Source organism: Paramisgurnus dabryanus, chromosome 13 (assembly GCF_030506205.2).
Source record: "Paramisgurnus dabryanus chromosome 13, PD_genome_1.1, whole genome shotgun sequence".
Lineage (NCBI taxonomy): Eukaryota > Metazoa > Chordata > Actinopteri > Cypriniformes > Cobitidae > Paramisgurnus > Paramisgurnus dabryanus.
The window spans coordinates 19,082,277-19,103,457 of record NC_133349.1 but is presented as its reverse complement, the minus strand read 5'-3'; the positions used below and the strand labels follow the sequence as shown (position 1 = coordinate 19,103,457).

At 39.0% G+C, this 21,181-nt stretch overlaps 2 protein-coding genes across 6 annotated transcripts in view; both read right to left on the bottom strand.

Annotated features, from left to right (window-relative positions):
- Positions 1 to 635: 635 nt before the first annotated feature.
- lenep (lens epithelial protein) lies at positions 636 to 1,277 on the bottom strand. The gene has a single exon (XM_065245744.2). The coding sequence runs from the start codon at positions 825 to 827 to the stop codon at positions 636 to 638; it is 192 nt and encodes a 63-aa protein (XP_065101816.1). The 5' UTR covers positions 828 to 1,277.
- Positions 1,278 to 1,565: 288 nt separating this feature from the next.
- shc1 (SHC (Src homology 2 domain containing) transforming protein 1) overlaps positions 1,566 to 21,181 on the bottom strand; it is a 30,494-nt gene continuing 10,878 nt past the window's right edge. For 2 of the 5 annotated variants that reach the window (XM_065261036.2, XM_065261037.2), the window contains 12 exons: positions 15,853 to 16,017; positions 15,211 to 15,281; positions 10,904 to 10,967; positions 10,378 to 10,497; positions 8,301 to 8,354; positions 6,913 to 6,964; positions 6,407 to 6,533; positions 5,768 to 5,927; positions 5,620 to 5,677; positions 5,190 to 5,306; positions 4,550 to 4,785; positions 1,566 to 4,397 (listed from right to left, as the gene is read on the bottom strand). In XM_065261036.2, the coding sequence (XP_065117108.1) occupies positions 4,269 to 4,397; positions 4,550 to 4,785; positions 5,190 to 5,306; positions 5,620 to 5,677; positions 5,768 to 5,927; positions 6,407 to 6,533; positions 6,913 to 6,964; positions 8,301 to 8,354; positions 10,378 to 10,497; positions 10,904 to 10,967; positions 15,211 to 15,281; positions 15,853 to 16,017 (1,353 nt within the window). In that variant the 3' untranslated portion in view covers positions 1,566 to 4,268. Of the gene's footprint in view, positions 4,398 to 4,549; positions 4,786 to 5,189; positions 5,307 to 5,619; positions 5,678 to 5,767; positions 5,928 to 6,406; positions 6,534 to 6,912; positions 6,965 to 8,300; positions 8,355 to 10,377; positions 10,498 to 10,903; positions 10,968 to 15,210; positions 15,282 to 15,852; positions 16,583 to 21,181 lie in introns of all 5 variants that reach the window. The other 3 variants (XM_065261034.2, XM_073811607.1, XM_065261035.2) reach the window with 3 other exon arrangements.

Sequence of the window (21,181 nt, the reverse complement as noted above, 5' to 3'; positions counted from 1 at the left end):
ATGCTGAGTTCTCCACCAATCACAGCGCTCGTTTTCCTCCCATTGTGAGCGAACTTTTGTGACAGACGCACGCAGGTGACATGAAAATGAGCTGCATGTGTTGCTGCATTTCGAATGACACTTATTATTTAGGTCATTAATAGTGGTTTTATAGAAACGGCTACACTGCAACGAGCAATTAAATTGATAAGAAGGGTCCAACACTCATGTTTTAATAACAGCATCAACATTTATTGCACAAAAAATCTAAAATGTTTATTACATTTTGCAAGAAAGTGTGCTTGGGTATAACGATCTGGATTCAGGACTGCTGACTGTATTAACACACCTGTGATGAAACATTTGTAACTCCACTGGCTCTGAAAAAGAAGGAGGTAGTTTAGTGATCTATTAAGCTATATTGTCTTAACTCCATGTCCACCTAGTGGTAACATCCCAAAACTGCAGACATTTAGAAACAAGGTCAAGGCGTAATATTAGTCTCACTTTGTTACAATCTTAACAGAAACGATTTATTTCTTGAGCATTCTTAACTTATTTTTTTTAATAATTTAGCAGTTATATAAAAATCATACTTTGGAGGTAACTGCTTGGTTTAAAAATGTAATTCTCCTTAAAATATATATTTACCTTTTTTAGTCCAGGATTTCTTTGATACACCAGCAACAAAGCAGTAAGTAGAGGCACTCTTTAAGAGACTGGATAACCCCATAGGCCACATTTCCACCCAGCAGATTCTTGCCATGGCCCATCCCCAGGGCCGCATCTCTCAAATTTCGGCCCAGTGAAGAGGGCATGGCCTGGGTGAATGGGCGCTGTGGGTGCATATTGCTCCCACGCGCCACAGTCGACTGGAGAGCGTGAACAACACTGGAAGGCAATAACTTTAGGATAGCGGGCCGGGACCCTGTTTGTTGCGTGCTGTGGGTATCCACTTTATCTTGGTCAAGCTTAATGGAATGGTGTCAAATGAATCTGGAGTGTCCAGTCGAATCAGACTTTCTCTGAATGTGCTTTCCTAGCTCTGCTTGCTCTGGGCTGGTGAAGCATGGATACGTGGCTGTAGTGTAAAATAGGTTTTATTCAGCTCAGGAAAATGCCAGCTAACTGTTCACATCCTATCTATTGTTCATCTCTAATTCCTCTACTGTTTACTGAAAGATCCTGAAAGGCTCTGTCAAAATATTTTCGTTCTGGTGCACATGCACACACACAAAAAGACAATTATTTAGTTTTTTTATTCTCACCCAGTTGCTTCTGGAAGTTGATTCTTTTGCAATGATATGGTCAATGTGAAAACAATGCTTAATGGAATTATCTAAAAGAATTGTGTCATTGCAACAATAAGAATTTGATAGCAAACCTTATTACAGTAAAATGGCATCCTTGGTGCAATGAATATAATTTATTTAAACCCATTTTTTAAAGATATGTATAAGCTTAATCATTCTCTGAGCTGATCAAAGAATTGTAGGTTGTATAATTACAGAAACTTGTTCTAAACAAGGCAACAGGTCAAATTAAACGCAGAAGGAGAGGTGAATGATATATGTATTTATATAATCTATTGTTTGAAATACAGGTGTAAACATTTATGTTTTTTTCCCAAAGAACATCAACAAAAAATTATTATTAAACAATCAAAAACATGTAAAAAAACTTTATATTTATAGAAACAAGAAAAAAGCCTTTGGCTTAAAAATAGCAAACAACCAATCACAGCACAAAAGTCACCATTACCACAATAACAGGAAGTGATTCCATGCAACAAAAGGCCGCTGTGAAATATGAAAATGAGAAACAGTTTGGTGGTGAGCAAAAGCAAGAGCCACAAAAGCCCAATAATTGAAGATGTTTCAGCCCTCCATACATACAGTATATTTTCATACACAAATACTCTCATAAACATACCTAATAGAAAAATAACTGACCAGTTCAATAGTCTTACCATCAGCACATCAAACAGAAAATCTAACCATTCTTTATATGCTATAAGCATACATTTAAAGGCTAAAATTCAAATTAAAGTGAGGGCTGATCACATAAAATAAAGCCATCAGGTATTATTTTCAGATTTATAAAGCATCCTCATATGGACTGTTAAGGGTCTTTGTATATGTGACTAAGCACAACCTCATCATTTCTATAGACTTGTGGCAGCTGTGTGAAAAAACTATTATGATTACAGTGTGGTTACTGTTGACATTGTGAAATCCTACACCTATGTTTTCTGTTATCTTCATGATGCGTGACCCAGTACAATCCACTATAAATCTGCTAACTCCCTACAGATTCATTAGACAGATTTACACTGTGAATGACAATATACTTACAGACATAAACTACATAGCTATCAGCATATGTAAAGCTTATTTACAAGTTGTTTTATGTGGTGTTAAGCATTGCTTTCCACCAGTGTCACCAATGAGAAACAGTTTACTTAAGTGACTTAACTTGATACTAAGAAGTTTTATTTAAACCACAGATCAGCACTAAACTAAGAGAACATTATAACAGCAAGGCAAAGAGCGTGCAGAGGGAAAATTAAGATGGTTTCCCCAAATGTGTATTAAACCTCAACGTGTCATTTTTGCAGATTTTTTATCAGTTGTTTAAGAAAAAAAAAGTGTCAGGTCCATACTGTAGATCTAGAAAAGGCGAACTTTGTTAGATTTATGTGTCTGAGTTAAGTGAAAAGGCACAATCCAGAACAAATAAAAATAATCGGAAAAAACAAATAAAGGAAAAACTGTGTCCTTCCTCTTACTGGTTGTGGTTTTACAGAAACCGTCCTTTGTGGCTGCGAAAGCGCTACAACCATCAGAAATCATTTGGAGTGCTTATTTTCTACAAGATGAAGGCATCCATAGTTTGACAGGCAAGTAAAGTCAAGCAATTCTGCCACACCCAAAATATGCAATATTCAAATGCAGCCGAATGACAATGTGATCATGGTGAATGTTTGAAGCATGTCCAGAACACACATATTTTTTAATTTGTCTTGTGACTAAAGGCTTGTACAGAATCTACAGATACTTCAATACACACGAAGATCGATTGTCAATGCGAACAGAGAAGAAACAGCCACAAGAAAAGTCGAGAAAAAAATATAGTCTCTGCTCTCATTTTTCCAATGCACGAAGAATAAAACTAATGATGACGTCTGCTCTTCAAGAAATGACATCGTTGCAACAAATATTCAAATTCTTGGTTAAAATGACATCATAAGAAGGCTTAAATACAAATCTCTTTCATCTGTCATCATACTCAGTGTACAACAAGTCTTCCTCAATCTTTACAGTTCAGCCCATTTTCCTTGGTAGATTATATACTTATATCCACATCCACTGAGTGCACTTTATGGTTCATTCTCTCCTTTTTCTCAGGATGATGTTAAGGGGAGAAGGAACATCCCTTTAAAAAGTAATCAAGTATATCTGCAATATACCTTACAAAGCCTGGGATAAGTCCCTCCCAGCTTCTGCTTGTTTGCATAAGGAAAATTCCACACAGCACCTGTGCATGCTGCTAAAGCTTTCACATACGTTCAGGGGTGTTCCCAAATGGCCAAAATTCCTAATCGTTGCCAGGATCACATCAGGATTCTGTAAAGGGCATTTTCAGAGTGAGAATAAGAGGCAACTCGAAGCGTTATTCCCTGTCGGGAGCTCTTCCAAAGTAATATTCCATATTCGTTTAATGGCGAAACAGAGGCGTTAGGTCTGTAAGTGTAGAGTGAGCTTTGTATTGTCTTAAAGATTTTGCATATTCACCCAACAATGCAAGGATTCCCAAATCGAATGCAACTTCAAAATCTAAACTAATCATCTATATGAAGCAGTCTCAAGTCTTTGGATTTTATCCACTGCATCCGATGTGATTTTTTTTAGTGCTACAAAGGTACTGTGATTTTAGTACATCATCTCTAGACTCCATGAATGCACAAGTCTGTTGCCATGGTTACAGGTGCACCTCTGTTTTAAAGACATGATATTATGTTGAGGATGTGATGTCACATCTATTACTGGTTAATTTTCTTTTTTAGACATCTCACCCTTATTTTGTTTGTAAGTCTTTGAGTATAATGATTGCATCGCTTTAAAATGTCATGGTTCGAAGTTGATGCAGTAAAATTCATGTGTTTCTTTTCTTCTATGACTTTGCTATAAATAGCTTATACTCCCAGCTGAAAAAACAGTTCTTTAAAAAAAGTCGGGAAACAAAGATGGTTTCTCTCTAAGCAAGGTGGAGAAGAAATCAAGTTTCTCTCAAATTCGGCGCTCAACTGGCTGCTGCAGACACACCTCACTTCCTGCTGAGATGATTGGTAGCCTGTTGTCCATGTGATAACTAATCAAGTGACTAACGCTCTCGAAGCGGTGATCTTTGGTGCGTACCTACAAAATCACAGAAACCGAATGTTAAAAGATCATTATATATTATATAAGAATAAACTTATGATGTCCTGATGAACAGTTTTAACCACCATGTCTGCTACATCCTCCCCCTTGTTCTCTTTTATCATCACCTTCGCCATCCTCTTACTTACCACGCCTTCTGGATCCACTAGAAGCAGGTGTTTGGGTTGACCGCCTTGCTGTCCAGTAAGGACGTACTGGCCTGGTGTGGTGCCTGACTCCCGCACCAGGAAGTCTCCATCCTTGGTCAAAAGCCTTTCGGCCTGTCTCCGACTTAGAGGCCCATGGAACCAGGGCTCATTCTGCAGTTGCTCTGCCAGAGGGGGCGCCACTGCACCTGACACCCCTAAAGCATCATCAAATGGTTCTGGAAAAAGAGAGAGATTTTATTTATTTATTATTCTTAACGTCATTCCAGCATCTAGAGCTATATTTATCATGGGGAGAACTTAAGCTAGACAACATATATAAGGTAATCCAAACATGCTTATGATGTGCAAATTCCACAAAGAAAGGCCTTCTGACCCAACCAGGGCTGAGAGACTTATTCTACTCATTGGTACATTTACTTTCAGTTTAGTAATTAGTAAAGTTTAGTAAATAGTTTAGTTTTGTAATGGTAAATCTAGTAGTACTCTTGAGGAACACAAATACATAAATTGTATTAATGTATTCATTTATAGTCACTGTAGAAATATCTGTCTTTTCAAACATGTAAAAGTACCATTTAGAAATGTTGACGCTTTTCCATGATTGCTAACCGTTACTTACTCATATCAAATGCATCTCGGTGAGCATTTCCATTGGCTGCTCCCAATGCTGGAGGACGGGGCTTATCCACATTAACGTACGAAGGGTCATCAAACAAGCCTCCTTCCTTGACACCCGCTGAAAGGGAAAACATTAAGGTTAAAGCGTGTTAACCTTCAGATGACTGCGCTTAAGTGGTGCCATTCTGATCTCAAGGCCGGCAATTCAGAAGTCACCTCTCACAGGAGTGTAATAGGCTTGGAAAGCGTCCAACAGTGAGCAATGAAAAGTGACAGGCAAACGCTGACTCATTCTGCACAATGACAATCTCACAGGAGAGTATTTCAAATGTATAGGGAAATGAATAAGTGGAAGTGGGCAAGAATAAAGCAGACAAATACTATGTGGAAGTATGAGTAAAAGCATTTAAAAGGAACTGCACACAACTGACCGGGTAAAGGAGGTAATGGCTGCTTGTGAATCTCGTTCTGGCTGGGCTGTCCATACGGCTGCAGAGGCACACATGGGCATGAGATTAGAGAGTGACTCACACACAAACATATGTACAAGACAACACGTACAGGTTCAGGGGGTTTTACCAGTGTGGATCCTGTGTTGTTGCCAGGTCGGGTCCTCATGTCAATCAAACCTCCAGGAGGAGGCTGTTTGCCGGGAAAGTTATTATAATACGGAACGTCTGGGGGTGGAGCCAGGTCTTCTTCCTCTTCCTCCCAAGCTGACCCATCGAATGGAGCCATCCTAAGAGAGACAAAGATCAAGATAAACATTATTACTTTATTATATTTACAAGAATATACTGCCCTGTTCATGTTAAATGACGTAATACTTCTGAATAACACACAACCGGGCATACACACTCTGTTTGATGGCAGTAAAAACAGGAACAGAAAAAATTCAATGTGAAGCAATGAAAGAAGCGTTTCATCATACATACACAACATGTCTATGTTTACACATTAAGCCTCATGAGTGTATTTAAGACCCCTGAATTACAAACAAAGTCGAGAAAACAACTTTTCTTTTCAGTATGCATGCTTGCGTTTATGTCGGTGTGTTTACACTGTGTATTTACAGAGGATATAAAAGGACTTTGTGGTCTCAGCGATGTACCATCATTAAATGATGTACACAGACTCATGGAAACATAAAACTATAAATGTAAATGTTTGCACTGCTCATTCGAGCAGACAAGCACACAGAATCACAAACACACTTACCGGTCATGAGGGGTGACTAGTTTAGGGGGGTTTTTCAGGTACTGTTTAAACCGCAGCTCAAAAGCCTGACCGATGGTGCTAATGACCTCCTGAGCCAAGCCCTCGGAACACTCCAGGATGTGACACGCTATGATACAGGAATGGTCGGTTATTATGAGACGAAACAACCAAATTATTTATTTTCATTATTCATTATTTACTCGTCCATCTAAACATCCGACCAGGATATTTAAAAAAAAATCCAGTGCAGATTGTAACCATATCGCTTTTAAATTTACACACAATTTCCATTTTTGGTCGACCTTCTTCTTTACTGGGAGTTACAAAGCCATCATAAGTAATACCACATACTTAACTAGGTAATTCAGTACTTATCACATCAAATACATTTTTAGGGTATAATATTTAATTATGTTTCTGGCTGTGCATGGAAAAACAACATTAATTTACATTTCACTTATAGATATGGCACCGCATTCAAAATTTTAATGTGAAAGTGTCATTACCTCTCTGATTGACAGGGTCTTTGGCGACATAGGCTACGTACTCCGCTGTATCCTAAAAAGCGGAGAGAGAGAGAGAGAGAGATGGAGAGAGATGAAGCAGGACATTAAGAGAGTATAGAGACACAGAAGACAGCGATAAGCAGAGGAAGGTAAGTCTTAGTTAAGGCAGCCCATACACAAGAGACCGAAAACAGTGGAGGAAATGAATAGATGAGCAAGACAAACCAGTGAGGAATGACAGAATGAGAGTGAGGCTGAAAGAACTGAGAAGAGTCAAAAGCAAGGAAATGAAACAATGCAAACACACGAACTGGAGAAATGAGGGTAGAGAAGACAATAGAAAGAAAAGTATGCTTGTTTCCAAAACTTACTGAACTGCCTACAGCAGCATTTTAAGGAAAATCTGTTTGGGATTTGTCCTGGGATTGTTTGATTTTGGTTCATTCAACCTGCCAGGGATTTTCCGGGATCTGTGTGTGCATTATGTGAAGACATGCAATGTGACGTGTAATGTAACTGTAATTAGCATTTGGTTTGAAGTGTGCTTATTATATGCGATTTCTCTCTCGAAAACCTTACGTGTGAGGCACTGCGTACCATTTTATTAAAGGGGACATCTCATGAAAATCTGACTTTTCCATGTTTAAGTGCTATAATTGGGTCTCCAGTGCTTCTTTCAACTTAAAAAATGTGAAAAAGATCAACCCAGTAACTTAATTTTGGTAAACCATTTTCTGCAAGCATGTGAAAAAATAGGTCATTAGATTTGGCTCCCCTGTGATGTCAGAAGGGGATAATACCGCCCCTTAATCTGCACTATCCAACTACAGTATTGCCATCTAGTGCAGAGATCAGCTCATTTGCATGTGAAAGGACACACCCAAAAACAGCACATTTTTGCTCACACCTACAAAGTGTCAATTTTAACATGTTATAATAAATTATCTATATGGTATTTTGAGCTAACATACTCTGGAGACACCCAAGATTTATTTTACATCTTAAAAAAGGCTTACTCCTTGGTCTCTGGGATTAATGTGCTGTGTGAAAGGGGTTATAGAGAAGACTGTCCCAAAATGTGTTGCAGCAATCATAATAAAAATTCAAGATGGGGGACGACGGAAGTGAAACATCTTAAATTAACATTTGTTTCACAAATAAAAATAAGTATTAAAAACAGCCGAAGACTGTAGCTTCTGCAAAGGTGCTGCCTACGTAGATTGCGGCCTTAAGAGGGTCGCACACATGGCGAAAACCGCAACGCGCTGCTGCGTTTCTTGCCCGGTGTGCGACAGGCTTTAGGGAGAAGGCAGAAGGCAGCTCACTAGGGTTTGGAACACAGCCTTAGAAGAATATCAAGAGAGAAAGAGAGCGGGGCTGTGACTCACTGGGTCTCCTCCTGATGCAAAAGAGATGGACTGCATGTGATGGTTGGCGATAATCTGTAGGGAGAGAGGGATGGACAATGTGACAAAAACAATATGAGATGATGGAACAAAAAGTGAGTGACAAATAAAGGAGAGGGTGAATAAAATCAAAGAATGAAGAGAGAGAAAATGGAAGAATGGATTCGATGAGACTGTGGTCCAAAAAAACAGATCCACTGCAGTTAGATGAAATAATTCAGCATGGCTTTGATTTATTAAGATAAACACAGACCAGCGAAGCAATTACTCCAGCACTTATTATGGGATCCACATAGCTGCCTGCTGTGCAACCTGAACACAGATTAAGCCTAACAGGCAAAACACTAAAAAATTAGTAGTGAGAAATAAAGTCCTGCAGTGTAGCCAGAGGGTATTTGTTTTCACAGACTATGCCCACATGATCAACTGAACTCCAGGGTACCACACTGTTATTTTGTAAATATCGCTCAGAGTTAGACCCCGGGTTGCAAGATCTCATGCACATTACTTAAAACTACTTATATTTATAAATACACTGAAACATACTTAATTGTTTAGCCACGTCAATAATCTTCGGTGATCTAATCACAGGTTTTAGAGAGAAAAAAGTTTACACCAAGTACTAACATGTCTTATACGCAGCAACTCTCTTTCGGTAAAAGTGTCTCAGTGATTAGATCACCCATAGGACCAGCCACCCCAACCCTTTTGTCCATCCCTGTTCTGACTAGGGCTAAAACGATTAGTTGGCATTATCGACAACGTTAAGATTAGTTTATTATGGTTCATGGACCCTTATTATAAAGCACTACCGACAATTTAAACAATGCTTAGAAAGCATTTGTGTGTAATTGGACAGAAATCTGAAAACTTAAGAGAATGACCTGCTCAAAGTTCATTAAAACAACAATTTCAAATGCTGAAGTAATTTTCTTTTTTATTTATTATTTAGAATATGTATAACTTAATGTTTTAAATAATTAAAAAAGCAGAATAATCATTCAAAACATACTGATTAATTGTTGAAATAATCAATGATTAGTCGACTAATCGTTCTAATAATCGATAGATTATTAGATTATCAAAATAATTGTTTGTTGCAGCTGAAGGATCCTACCTTAGATCCTCCTGTGCAGAATGTTTTTAAGTTTATTTTTTTATCATTTATTCACATAATCATTTTATAATCATTAGTTATCCATGTAATTGTGTATTTGATTATTCAATATTATTTTTATTATTATCAATTTCATTACTATCATTTTTATCATTATATTATTGTTTATTAATTTATTCATCCATTCATTATATTTTTGTATTTTATTGTTTATTCATTTATTTATTCGTTCATTATATTTCTATATTTTATTGTTTATTCATTCATTCCTATTTCTATGTTTTATATCTCTTATTGATTTTATGGTTGTTCAGTCTTATATTTGTGAAGTTTCGTGAGCTGTCATGTCTGTGCAAACAGAGATAGATAAAGAGAATGTTTATGGAAGCTGAAGGTCTATGGGATGATGCTATTAAGCAGTTTTGATATAACAGTGCATGTTGAATTCATGCTTGTTAGACGAAGTTTGAACATTGAGACATATGCAACTGAAACTGTCCATCAATAAAACTCTGTTTCTATTTTACCATCATAAAAACTTTGTCTCGTGTCCTACTTGTGTTGTTCTCTAGCTTTGATCGATCAACCTCTTAACTGACAGAAGCCTGTTAAAGGAGTAAATTTATATTTTCTGACGCAATCTGGCACCAGGGCTGGATCGTAAATATTTTGTCTGGTGTGGAGACCTGATCTAACACAGCCCTAGTTCTGACTGTCGACATTTTAGACCAACTTAACAAGCAGAACAATATTTTGCGGGTATTACATATTAATAGCTATTTCTGCAAATCAAAACCAAGAGAGAACATGGCATCCCAATTTTAAAGAAAAGAGTTCACCCATTCTGATGCGTCATAGAACTGCAGGATGCTTTTATGATATAATGCGATGAAGAGTGAAAGGAAAGAAGAACTGGATAATCGCATGTGTGGGATGTCTGACCTGTTTGCAGTCAACTGCCAGAAGATTCAAGCTGCTGGTCGACACGGTGAGGCTGATGGGCATTCCAGCAAACTGAAGATTGCTCTTCCCCAAGATTGAGGAGAGACATCGGATGGTGGGCTGGAAAGAGACAGAAATGGAGAAACTCAATCAATTACACCATGATGTGTTAGAGAGCAAATGAATTAACAAAGTGAAGAAGTAAAACTGGGATACCCTTTACTATTTAGAGCAGCCTTTACAAACAGTCTTATTTTTTCACTTCTTTACTAACAAGATATAATCTGCATTGGCTTTTCAATTTCCGATAGTGGGGGTAAATGCAGCTTATGACGATCTCAATCTGAACAAGAATCTGGCTCGTATGCTTAACAACTTTTAAAACCCAGAATTAACCAAATACCACTGCCGGGACAGCTCACACCAATGTGTACAGTATATGTCTTGGTGTATACGTGACAGTCAGTCTGTCATATCAGTTTGTGAGTTTTTACTGTAACTGACGAAATTAAGATAAGATAAATACCTTTCTTCTGCGTTGAGCTCCTTTGGCACCTGGCACTGCCTCACACACGACAGCTATTGCCTCTCTGAAACATGAAACAAACAGGTCACAAACATCCAGTGAGCCGGATAGCATTGAGAAATAATTAGATTCATTTGATTTCATATGATTGAGGGACTATTATATTAAACACACATATTTCAGTCATGCAATTTCCTGCAAATCACACATTTGGTGGTGCATGTGGGCACACACCCTCCCCATGCATTTCCATAAAAACATTTCACACTCTTGGGAGAATATAAGATTATGCATGAAAACGGTTTATTGAGCAGCTGTTGCTGTCAGGAACGAGAAGCAAATACGGCTAACGTCCATTAACAAATGGCACAGAGCAAACACACACAGGCTAGCAAGCACGCTAACACACTCGAATGGGAGGAAACCACAAGGGTTCCAGGGGATTCTATTATAAGACTTTGTGGTTACACAGCAGGGCTGATGCCATTATGCCGCCTGCTCTCTTCCTCATTCTGTTCTGCATACTTATGAACAAACTACCATTTAGATCAGTCTACACAAGGTTTACATTTTTAATGCTTGCGATCGTTGCTCTTTCAGTGGAAATGAAATTAATTTAGGTTTAAATAAGGGTGTCTGTAAGGTGATTTTTCCTTACTCTAAACCAAGGGTGTCAAACTCAAGGACCGTGGGCCAAATCCGGCCTGCCGCCTCATTTTATCTGGCCCACGAGAGCTTACAAATTATGTTACTAATGTGGCCCGTGAGAGCTTACAAATTATTTTGTTGTTATTACACGTTTTTTTTTTTTTTGCATGGTATTTCCTGCATTGTTTTTTAGCGGCCACCAAAACACATTTTTGTTCCCCCAAAGTCATTGATAACTTAACATAATTAAAGGCGGGGTGCGTGATTTTTGAAAATACTTTTGGAAAAGATACCAAAACACACTTGTAGCCAATCAGCAGCAAGGGCAGTGTCTATCTAATGTGTGGGGCGGGTCTATCAAAAGAAGGTCCAGATTCTATTGGGGTAGGGGCATGTTTGTTTAAAGGGATAGTTCAGCCAAAAATGATATTAAACCCATGATTTACTCACCCCCAAGCTGTCCGAGTTGCATATGTCCATCGTTTTTCAGATATTTTAGAAAATGTTTTAGATCTTTCAGTTAATTAAATGTGAAGTTACGGGGTACACAACCTTCAAGTCCAAAAAAAGTGCGTCCATCCTTCACAAAATAAATCCAAACGGCTCCAGGATGATAAACAAAGGTCTTCTGAGGGTAATCCGCTCGGTGTTGTTGTAGAAATATACATATTTAAAACTTAAAAAAACTAAAATAACTCCCTTCCGGTAGCGGCGCCATCTTAGTCGCGTCCGCATTCAAGATCAGAGCTTTACGCAGCGTACGGTTACTCTGCTGCTGCTCTGTGCCCCCGCACTCCAAATTTGTCCTGCGTCACTAAGAAAAGTGCGTACACTACGCTAATACTCTCTCCTGAATACAGAGGAGTCTAAGATGACGGCGCTTCCGGAAGGTAGTTATTTTCGTTAATAAAGTTTTAAATATGGATATTTCTACAACAACACCGCATGGATTACCCTCAGAAGACCTTTGTTTATCATCCTGGAGCCGTTTGGATTTATTTTGTGAAGGATGGACGCACATTTTTTGGACTTGAAGGACGTGGACCCCTTAACTTCACATTTAATTAACTGAAAGATCTAAAACATTTTCTAAAATATCTGAAAATGTGTTTGTCTGAAAAACGATGGACATATGCATCTCGGACAGCTTGGGGGTGAGTAAATCATGGGTTTAATATCATTTTTGGCTGAACTATCGCTTTAAGTGTTTTTAAATGTCAACATTGGCTTTTAGAGGTCATGCACCCCACCTTTAAGGATTGATAACGTTCATGACTGAAGGGGAGTGAACGAGCAAAGAGCACAACCCCGCACACGTGCACTCTCCAAACTAAGCACACTGCAGCCTCTGGAGGTCGCATTTCTAGGCTGCATATGTCATCAAGACTTATCAAGTCTTATTTCAGAACATGAACAAATATAAAGTTGACTATTATTCTTAGTTAATAGTAAATTAGTGTAATATGCTTATGACTTGGGAATGTAATGCTCAGTAAACTAATATATACCAGGCTTGATGACGCATGCAGTCTGCATATGTGACCTCCGCGGGCTGCAGCCAGTATCTGCTCTTGCTTTCTCTCTCCCCCTTTTTCTTGTGCAGGTGTGCCTCATACATCTTGAAAAGTGAAGCCGCTGGCTCTTTGATCGCCCCATGCAAACGAACGCTCTAAATAAAACTCTCTAAATAAAACAATTTTTTTACACTTCCAATAAAATTTTCCAAAAGATGTTTTTGGTCCTTTAAGGTAGTTGTTATTACGCTGATATATGTTCAATTGTTCAATTTTGTGATAAGTTTCTTTTTAGCTAGTAATTTGATAGAAATGCAGTGTGTCGATATGATCGGCGTAGTTGAATTGGGCACGCAAGCAAAAGTTTAATACCTCGCCTCCGCCTCTGGCTCGACGAGCGATTTGTTCTGCGCATGCCCTGGCTCCAAACTGACGTTCTTAGGTAACATGGCAGCGCACATGATCGGACATTTTTGGCTTTAATTCATTATAATGGAAGGAAGCGGCATCACGTTGTTCATCTTTTTTACAGTCTATGTTCTTGCGTGTATTTATCAACACAGATACACAATGGTAAAAGGTCGGAAGACCAAATCCTATCTAGTGAGGAAATATTTTCTGTGTCATTTACACAAATGATTGGCAATGTCCAGATTAGTACACAAAGCGTCTATTTCCACTAAATACACAAACGAATGACTCATCTGAACCGATTAATTTTAATTAACGATTGCAACTACTGATCTGTACAAAACTGAACTCGTGAAACGTCTGTCAATCAGTTACTCAAAGCCAGGTAAAAAAAATTACGACAAAGGACAAGAAATGATGACAGCGAGAATGACAGGTATCTGTGTCTGATAAATGCAAGGCCTGTATATAATATGAAGGAGGTTGTAAAACTCTTTATTGGCATCTAAAAAATTCCTCTAATTTTATTACCTGCACAATAAAGGATAACAGAGAAATTATAGAATGTCCTCACATACAACATGTGTATTTGTTACAAAGTTTTTTGTAACAAAAACCACTAATGATCTGTAGTTGTACACTTAAATACACTTTGTCATTATTTGTCCAGGGCTTCCACTTTCAAAGCTAGGTATTAATGGAGTTATTAACAAAACCAGTAGTAATGCAGAGGTAATTATGCAATGTAATAAAAGAGTTGATTTATTCATATAGTCTTACCGGCCCTTTGAGAGCAACCGTAATGCTGATGTGGCCTGGGATCAAATTAAGTTTGACAACCCTGCTCTAACCCGTTTCCCATCCAACAAGTATGCAAATGTGCAATCAGTTCTCAGTAGTTAACAGGACAGAAGACATCAAAAAGTGCCAGACTCATCTGCAAAATGTGCGACTTATTAGCAGAGACAGGTCTGACACCCTGACATTGTGTCTCCCACCTTGAGCTTTAGGGAGCCATGTGAAATTTTTAATAAAAAACCCATAACGATGGGAACTTTTGATCATCTTTATTTTCATACTCTTTCCTTGTCTGTATAAAAGCTTAATTGTAATACCAAAATATTACATTGCACTTAAATCTAACATGTTCTCCAGACACACAGGATCTTTAGAGAAGTACGAGAACAGATCACAATGGCTGCAGGTGATCATTATTTTTGCATTTCTCTCTTGCACTCTTTCTGTCACAGTCATTGAGACAAGAACATTAATTTTTCATCGCAGGGGCTTTTATCCGGCCCGAGCGAGTGAGTGTATGTTCATGTGCATTAGGATGTGGGAAGAATGTACGAGAAAATCACTCCTGTGGGATACGGATGTATGTGCAGTGCATCTCTAAGTGAATATGAGAGCATGAGCACATGACATGTTTTGTACTGTATTAGTGTATATTATTTAAGTTTATATTATATAATTTAACATACAGTTTTGTATGTGCCCCTATTACAAAATTGCCCTTACATGGCATAACCAACCCTTTAAAACATTTCCACTGTACCTGCTGTATGAGAATACAATCTTTTATTTGATCCTTTGCTATAATATTGGTAAACTGCAAAGTTTCCTCTAATGGTAATATTATGGAAAGTCTGTAATAAATCTAATAATTTACTATATTTCAAAGCTATTATTTCAATTCTCATAAAAATAAATGTGTGTGTGTGTTTGTATTACCTGGTAACCTGAGTTCTGGTGTTGAAGTCCAGTGCTCTCATAGACTGCAGCACTTCCACACAGCCCATATACTGAAGCAAAGAAAAAACCTTTGAGTTATAGCATTTCCAGTGTAAGTGCATAACCTCACCAGCTGAGAGGTGCTAACACAATAAGGTTAACTCGTGTGTTGTGGTTAACTGTGTGTGTGTTTTATGAGAAATGATGCTCTAAATTAGGAAGCACTGCAGTTCTCAATGCAGTTGTTGTCTGTAGACCTGGAGTTAGAGGACAATTTGAGGATGCTACACATTGAAGAGAACTCAGTTCCATTATGCAGAAACTATTTTGCAATGTGAAGCGAAACATGGTGCTGGCAAACGCTAACCGACATGTAAGCCCCATAAAGGCTTACACGGCATATTGGTATGTGATGTGCAAGATAATATCTCGATATGGTACACATTCTGCAAACATGAAAACCAAATGCAATGAAGTTTTTTCCTATTAAACATAACAGTACTTATCTCAAAGTCTTAATCTGCACCCAATATAGTAGTCAATAGTGGTTCTCGCAATGGTTAGCATCATTTAACCAATTATATAATTGAAAGAGACAAAAAAAAAAGAGTTATTAGGTACAGACCAAAACATGCATCTTACCCTGACAGTGTAGGAGACCCCAGTGGTGCTGACAACACTGTCCAAGTGCAGCCAACCTCGCGTAGGCTTGTTGACGAAGGAGCCGTGCCGCGTCCATTCATCTCCGCCGAGCTGGCCCCCTTCCACACGGGCCCTCCGCGAGGCCCCGCCCAGCCGGTTCATATCCTGTGGGGGACGAGGAGGAGGAGACGGGGCTGTTAGAGAAAGGACAGGAGGAGAACAACTGGCGGCGGCGGTACCGGCGTCTTCGGGAGATTCACCCAAACCTCCCTGACCGCCCGCCGCACCTGCTGGCCTGCTAGAGGCCTTCAGGCCAGGGAGCAGAGTGGTAGAGACACCCAGCCGCAGGGCTCCCATCCTGGGAAAGAAGGAACAGAGGGTGGTGGGGCTATTCTCAGCCTGCCGTGGAGAGGAAGGAGGGAGGATGGGGGTGAGGGAGGAGGATGAGAGAGAAGGAGGGATGCCAGTGGGAGTGAGAGGAGTGAGAGGAGCGGAAGAAGGAAGAGAAGGATTGGACGTCGTCTCGTCTGTCGAGCTGAAGGAGTCGCTCCTGAAGGGTGTATATTTGGTTTTGGGGACGAGCTCCATGATGACTGTTCACCGTCTTAGTGTCCTTATATTCTGTTTAAGTCTCCCCACGTCTCTCTATCACAATCAATAACTTGTCTTCTCTTTTCTTTTATAGTCTTTTTTTCCTTTCTGTCCATTGATCGCTTCATCATCACACCGGCTTCGTCCGAAAAGTGAAAAAGGGACGATAAAACAGATGGCAGAAAAGAAAATCAGCACCAGCCTAGATCAAAGAGACTTCAAAACTGCTGCTGTCATACGCAGTGTGTAGAAGAGTTTGCATCAAATCTTAGGTCTGCATAGAGCTTCTTAGGATCGATCAAGAAAGCACGAAATATTCGATTCAGAATAGTAGGATTGTCATGACATTATTGGTACGTTTTTAGTCGGTGCGCCAGACGCGATCCTTCTAGATACATGTGTGACAGACAGTACTGTTGTTTTAAATGCCTCGGTGTATGCGTGTGTTTATCTGTCTATGCATGAACTGGACTCCACTCTAGTAGCTCTTGTCTGACAGTCCCATAAAAAGCCTATTAGCTGCAGCTGAGACTCTGATAGAGGAGGCTTCCGTCAGTCAGACAGATCGATAGAGAGTGAGTAACAGAGAAAGAGAGAGAGAGAGAGAAAGAAAGCTGGAATAGATGGATGGAAATTTCTAAAGTACTGATCCAGTGAACGCAGATCACTTAATGATGGAGTCAAGCTGCTCTGTTTAGTCTATTTATTCACTCTCTCTCTATATATATATTTATAAGTGAACATTATTATAATCATTGCCACTTTAAAGACTTAATTTAGTCCAAGTGCTAAAAAAATGTACCAGGGATCTTTAACCTTGATCTGTAAAAAAATTTAAATGCATGAAACTTAAAGTTCAGCTAAAAGTTTTAAATATTTAAATGCATTATGCAAAATTAATACGCTATGTATACTTTAATCTGTACATCAATAATGGCTATTTAAATACAGTCAGTCATTTTATTAATACAATACGTTGCTCTAATAGGCTAGGTTTATAATGTAAAACTCAGTTCATACAATAAGTAATATCTTCTCCGTCTCTTTGGCCAATAAGGGGACTCTGGAGAAAGATTGAAAACCCCTGATGTACACTATTTAGTATTATCAAACACAGAGACTATGTAGCGTCTAAAGGATCATTGGTGTTTTTTATCTCTAAATCTGCCACCTCACTTCCTATCACACATCTTGCAATATTTAGAGCTGACACATCTGCAACTTTCACACTCTCACTCTCTTTCCCTCCTCCTCCAGATGATACGGGGACCTCCGTCACCGAGTCGACCTCTATCCCTGTCTTTCTCCTCCTCTTCCTCTCTCTTTTTCCAGATCACCTCCGGCTGTGCTTCTTTCCCTCCCTCCGGTTTCCTTTCCTTGAGTCTATCCTCCTCTCTATCTCTCCTTTCCTGAAATCCCTCCCTCAGCCTCCACACAGTGTACTCCACAGCGTTCCTCTTTTCTTCCTCTAACTTCTGTCTCTCCACCTCTCTTTCTTTCTCCAGCACACTTGCCCTCTTCTTCCAGATAATCTCTCGCTCCCCCGCACCCCCTCCCACGTCTTCTTTACCGTTCTCCAGGCTGTCCCGTTACTTGTATCTTTTCTAAAAAAAAAAACACCTGAGCCTATGCAAAAATGTGTCTTTTGGATAAGTCGTCACTTAAGCAAAATCGCTAACAAACGTAGATTTTTAGATTATATTTATATATAGGACCCAGAAACAACCCTGATAAAGAATAGTTGGTAGAAATATGATTTAGAAAAAGACAAACTAGACCTAGAAAGCCCTGAAACAGTTAAGTCAAAGTTGTAGAAACAAGACTGGTTAAATATGGCTCTATCGAAGTCAATATGGGTTTGAGCACCATTTAAAGAACCGCTGACTGAATCGTGTTTGGTGTGACCAGTGAAAAAGTTAAGGTGTGACCGCAAGAGGAACCGTGATGTTCCCGAAGCAACACAGCTCCAGCACTGTCAGGCTGAAAATAATGAGACCTGATTGGCCGAATCCGTAATACCTCCACCAGAGATCTTTTGATACATGTGCTCATTAGGCACAAACCGGAAAATCAATCACTCGCTCATTATCCTAAATGACACCTCAAAATCAGACGGTCTCGGATGGAGCGGCTCTTTATAGATCTGTTTCCTGAGTGAAACCTACCCTCCAAACGTCACTTAGCAAAGTCGTGCAACAAAACGAAATGCACTTCATAACCTCTGATAGAGATGCAACAGTCCTGGAACCTCTAACAGATCTGAGCTATCAGACCAGTATATGCAGGGTTACTTTAAACCTCTTAAATGATTATCGTTTCGGGATATCTTTAGAGAATAAAACAGTCACCACTATTAGGAACAAGCCAAGCCTACTTGGACCAAGTCTGGTTTTCACTGCATATATATTACACAAGCAACCATAAAATACCTCAAGCTTCTTTTATGGTGATGTCTTTAGTTCTTAAGTAAATCAATTTCTTTTTTATAGCACCAGTGTGTGAGCTCAAAGAAGCTTCAGGCTGCAAAAGGACAATGTGTTTGGTTTTGATGCAGGCTACAGGAACATAAGCGAGGACTTCAAGTCATCCAAGCAAAGCCCAACAGATGTCACTTGCAATCAAACATAAGTTGTTATCTCAGCTAGTGCGAAATAATCTCAGCCTTGTAGAAGTAGTCAAATTCTGGCAAATCTTCAAGCACTAAGTAAGCAGAGACCCTTAAAGTAAAGAATAAAGGTAGATTAACTAACCTGTTGTGAGTAGTCTTCACCGAGAGTCTGTTAGGAGAAGCAGTCTAGCCTTATAATTAAGCAAAGTGCAATAAGTTATAGGCCTTCATAACTTTGCAAGCAAACTGAACAAGTGCTTACGTTGACATGGCACAGAATACGTATCAGTGAATTAATGCAGCAGAGTTTGCTGTAAATTCCAAACAGCTTTGCTCGATTGCTTTTTCAGCTCGAACAGGAGTGTCTTGGCCTCGGGTGGGACACCGAGTCCTGCATCATGTCACGATCTTGTTAGTGACGCCAACAAAACATGGCACAGAAGTAGCACAGTGTTCAGTAGAACCAGTACAGAGAAATTACAAAATCCCTATAAAAGCATTTCAATGATATCCGTTACAGTATAAAGAACAATGCTTTGAGTACAGTACTGTAAATCAGACTATGGTAACCTAGCTTGAATGTAGCACCTGTCCATTTAGAATATGGCAGAATCCAAGTTTTGATATGATGGTTTATTTTAAAGTCCAGTAAACATGAGTTAATGAATTGTGTTGCCAAAGCAACATTGGCTGCAATGCAACAAAATCAGGTCAGGGTTACGGTTCGTCTGAAGTGAAACCGAAGTAAACGGTAACCAGTTATCGCATTAGAGAGATCATGGTCAACAATAGCACAGGTGAAGCCTCTGTATTTTTGTGATTAATGTTACACGATAAGTCTCAAAGTTCAGTGTGGTTGAGGGTTAATACCAAAATTAAAACCCGAGTTCAACTACATGACCTAATTAAAAAAACAAAATAACACAATAAATCAATGTTTCAGTGTTTTGATCAGTAAAAAAATTATGATCAATGCACTAAAGGTTTAATATTCATTACATTGAAAGATTTAATGAGACATTTAATATTATTCATTGCAGCCAATGTTGGATATGGCAACTGCTGTATAGTTCTGAATTAGAAATGCATTAAAAAAAAATTTAAAAAATAATAAAGTAGCACCTAGATGACCGGCTCTGAAGGCACAGCTCTTATCTAAACATGCGTTATATTAGATAGTTCTGCTTAAACTGTAACCTGGGACGGTGCAATGCACTAGCACTGAAGTTACGAAACAAAGCACTGGAACTCACCATGACCACAAAACTGTTGCCATGGTAACAGACTGAAGAAAAATCGTGCGAGACGGAGTCATGGCAGAACCCAAACAAAAGCTGACAAGTTTCGCCAACACAAAACCTGTCGCCTCCCTTTACGTCCAATCAGACAGCTCGGAGACTCCACGAGAGCTCTGTTCCAGATCACTGCAACTAAAACCAGCCTTAACTATCTGCATTAAATGCTGGCACAGGATAGGAACGTTTAACTGCTACTATATAACCAACAGCAAAGTAGCCAGTGCTGACATCCTAACACATGCATGCATGCAGAGTGCAACCCACGGTGCAGTCTTGGCACCGGTCCAACAAGGAAATCAAATATTGCTCAAGAGTGCACACACACGCTCGCACGCACGCACGCTTGGACACTGTCATACACACTTCTGGCTAAAGCAAGCAGAGCAAGCAGACATCAAAAACTCTTCCTGATCAGGATATCTATGAAAGCACCGGTATGACACTATACATAAGGACATCTAAAAGTTTTGCATAAAAAAACCTGATTGTCTGCATAACAGTTAAGTAATTTTTTTTTAATTCACATTCGTTCAAAAACAATTTTGAATCTTTCGTTAGAAATCTCTCAAAAGTTTATAAGTTGGCAATAGTAAGAGTGAAATGTATTAAAGAGTTAAAAGAGTTTTTGTCTCTTCCCCCCACTGTGTAGTTCTTGTCACGTGTGTTGCTGCAAAAAAAAAAACTAAGTCCTTGAATTGAAAAAAAAGAGTGATCACGTTTTAGCTAAAAATATCCTCCATGTTCAAATTAAAGTCACGTTAATATTTAAAGAGCGACAGACAATCCTTCTCCTCCTCTTCCTCACTCACTCACAATCTTTCTCGTTCAGCCC

Coding starts and splice junctions, on each gene's coding strand:
- lenep (XM_065245744.2), bottom strand. CDS start 827: ATGCACCCACAGCGCCCATTCACCCAGGCCATGCCCTCTTCACTGGGC.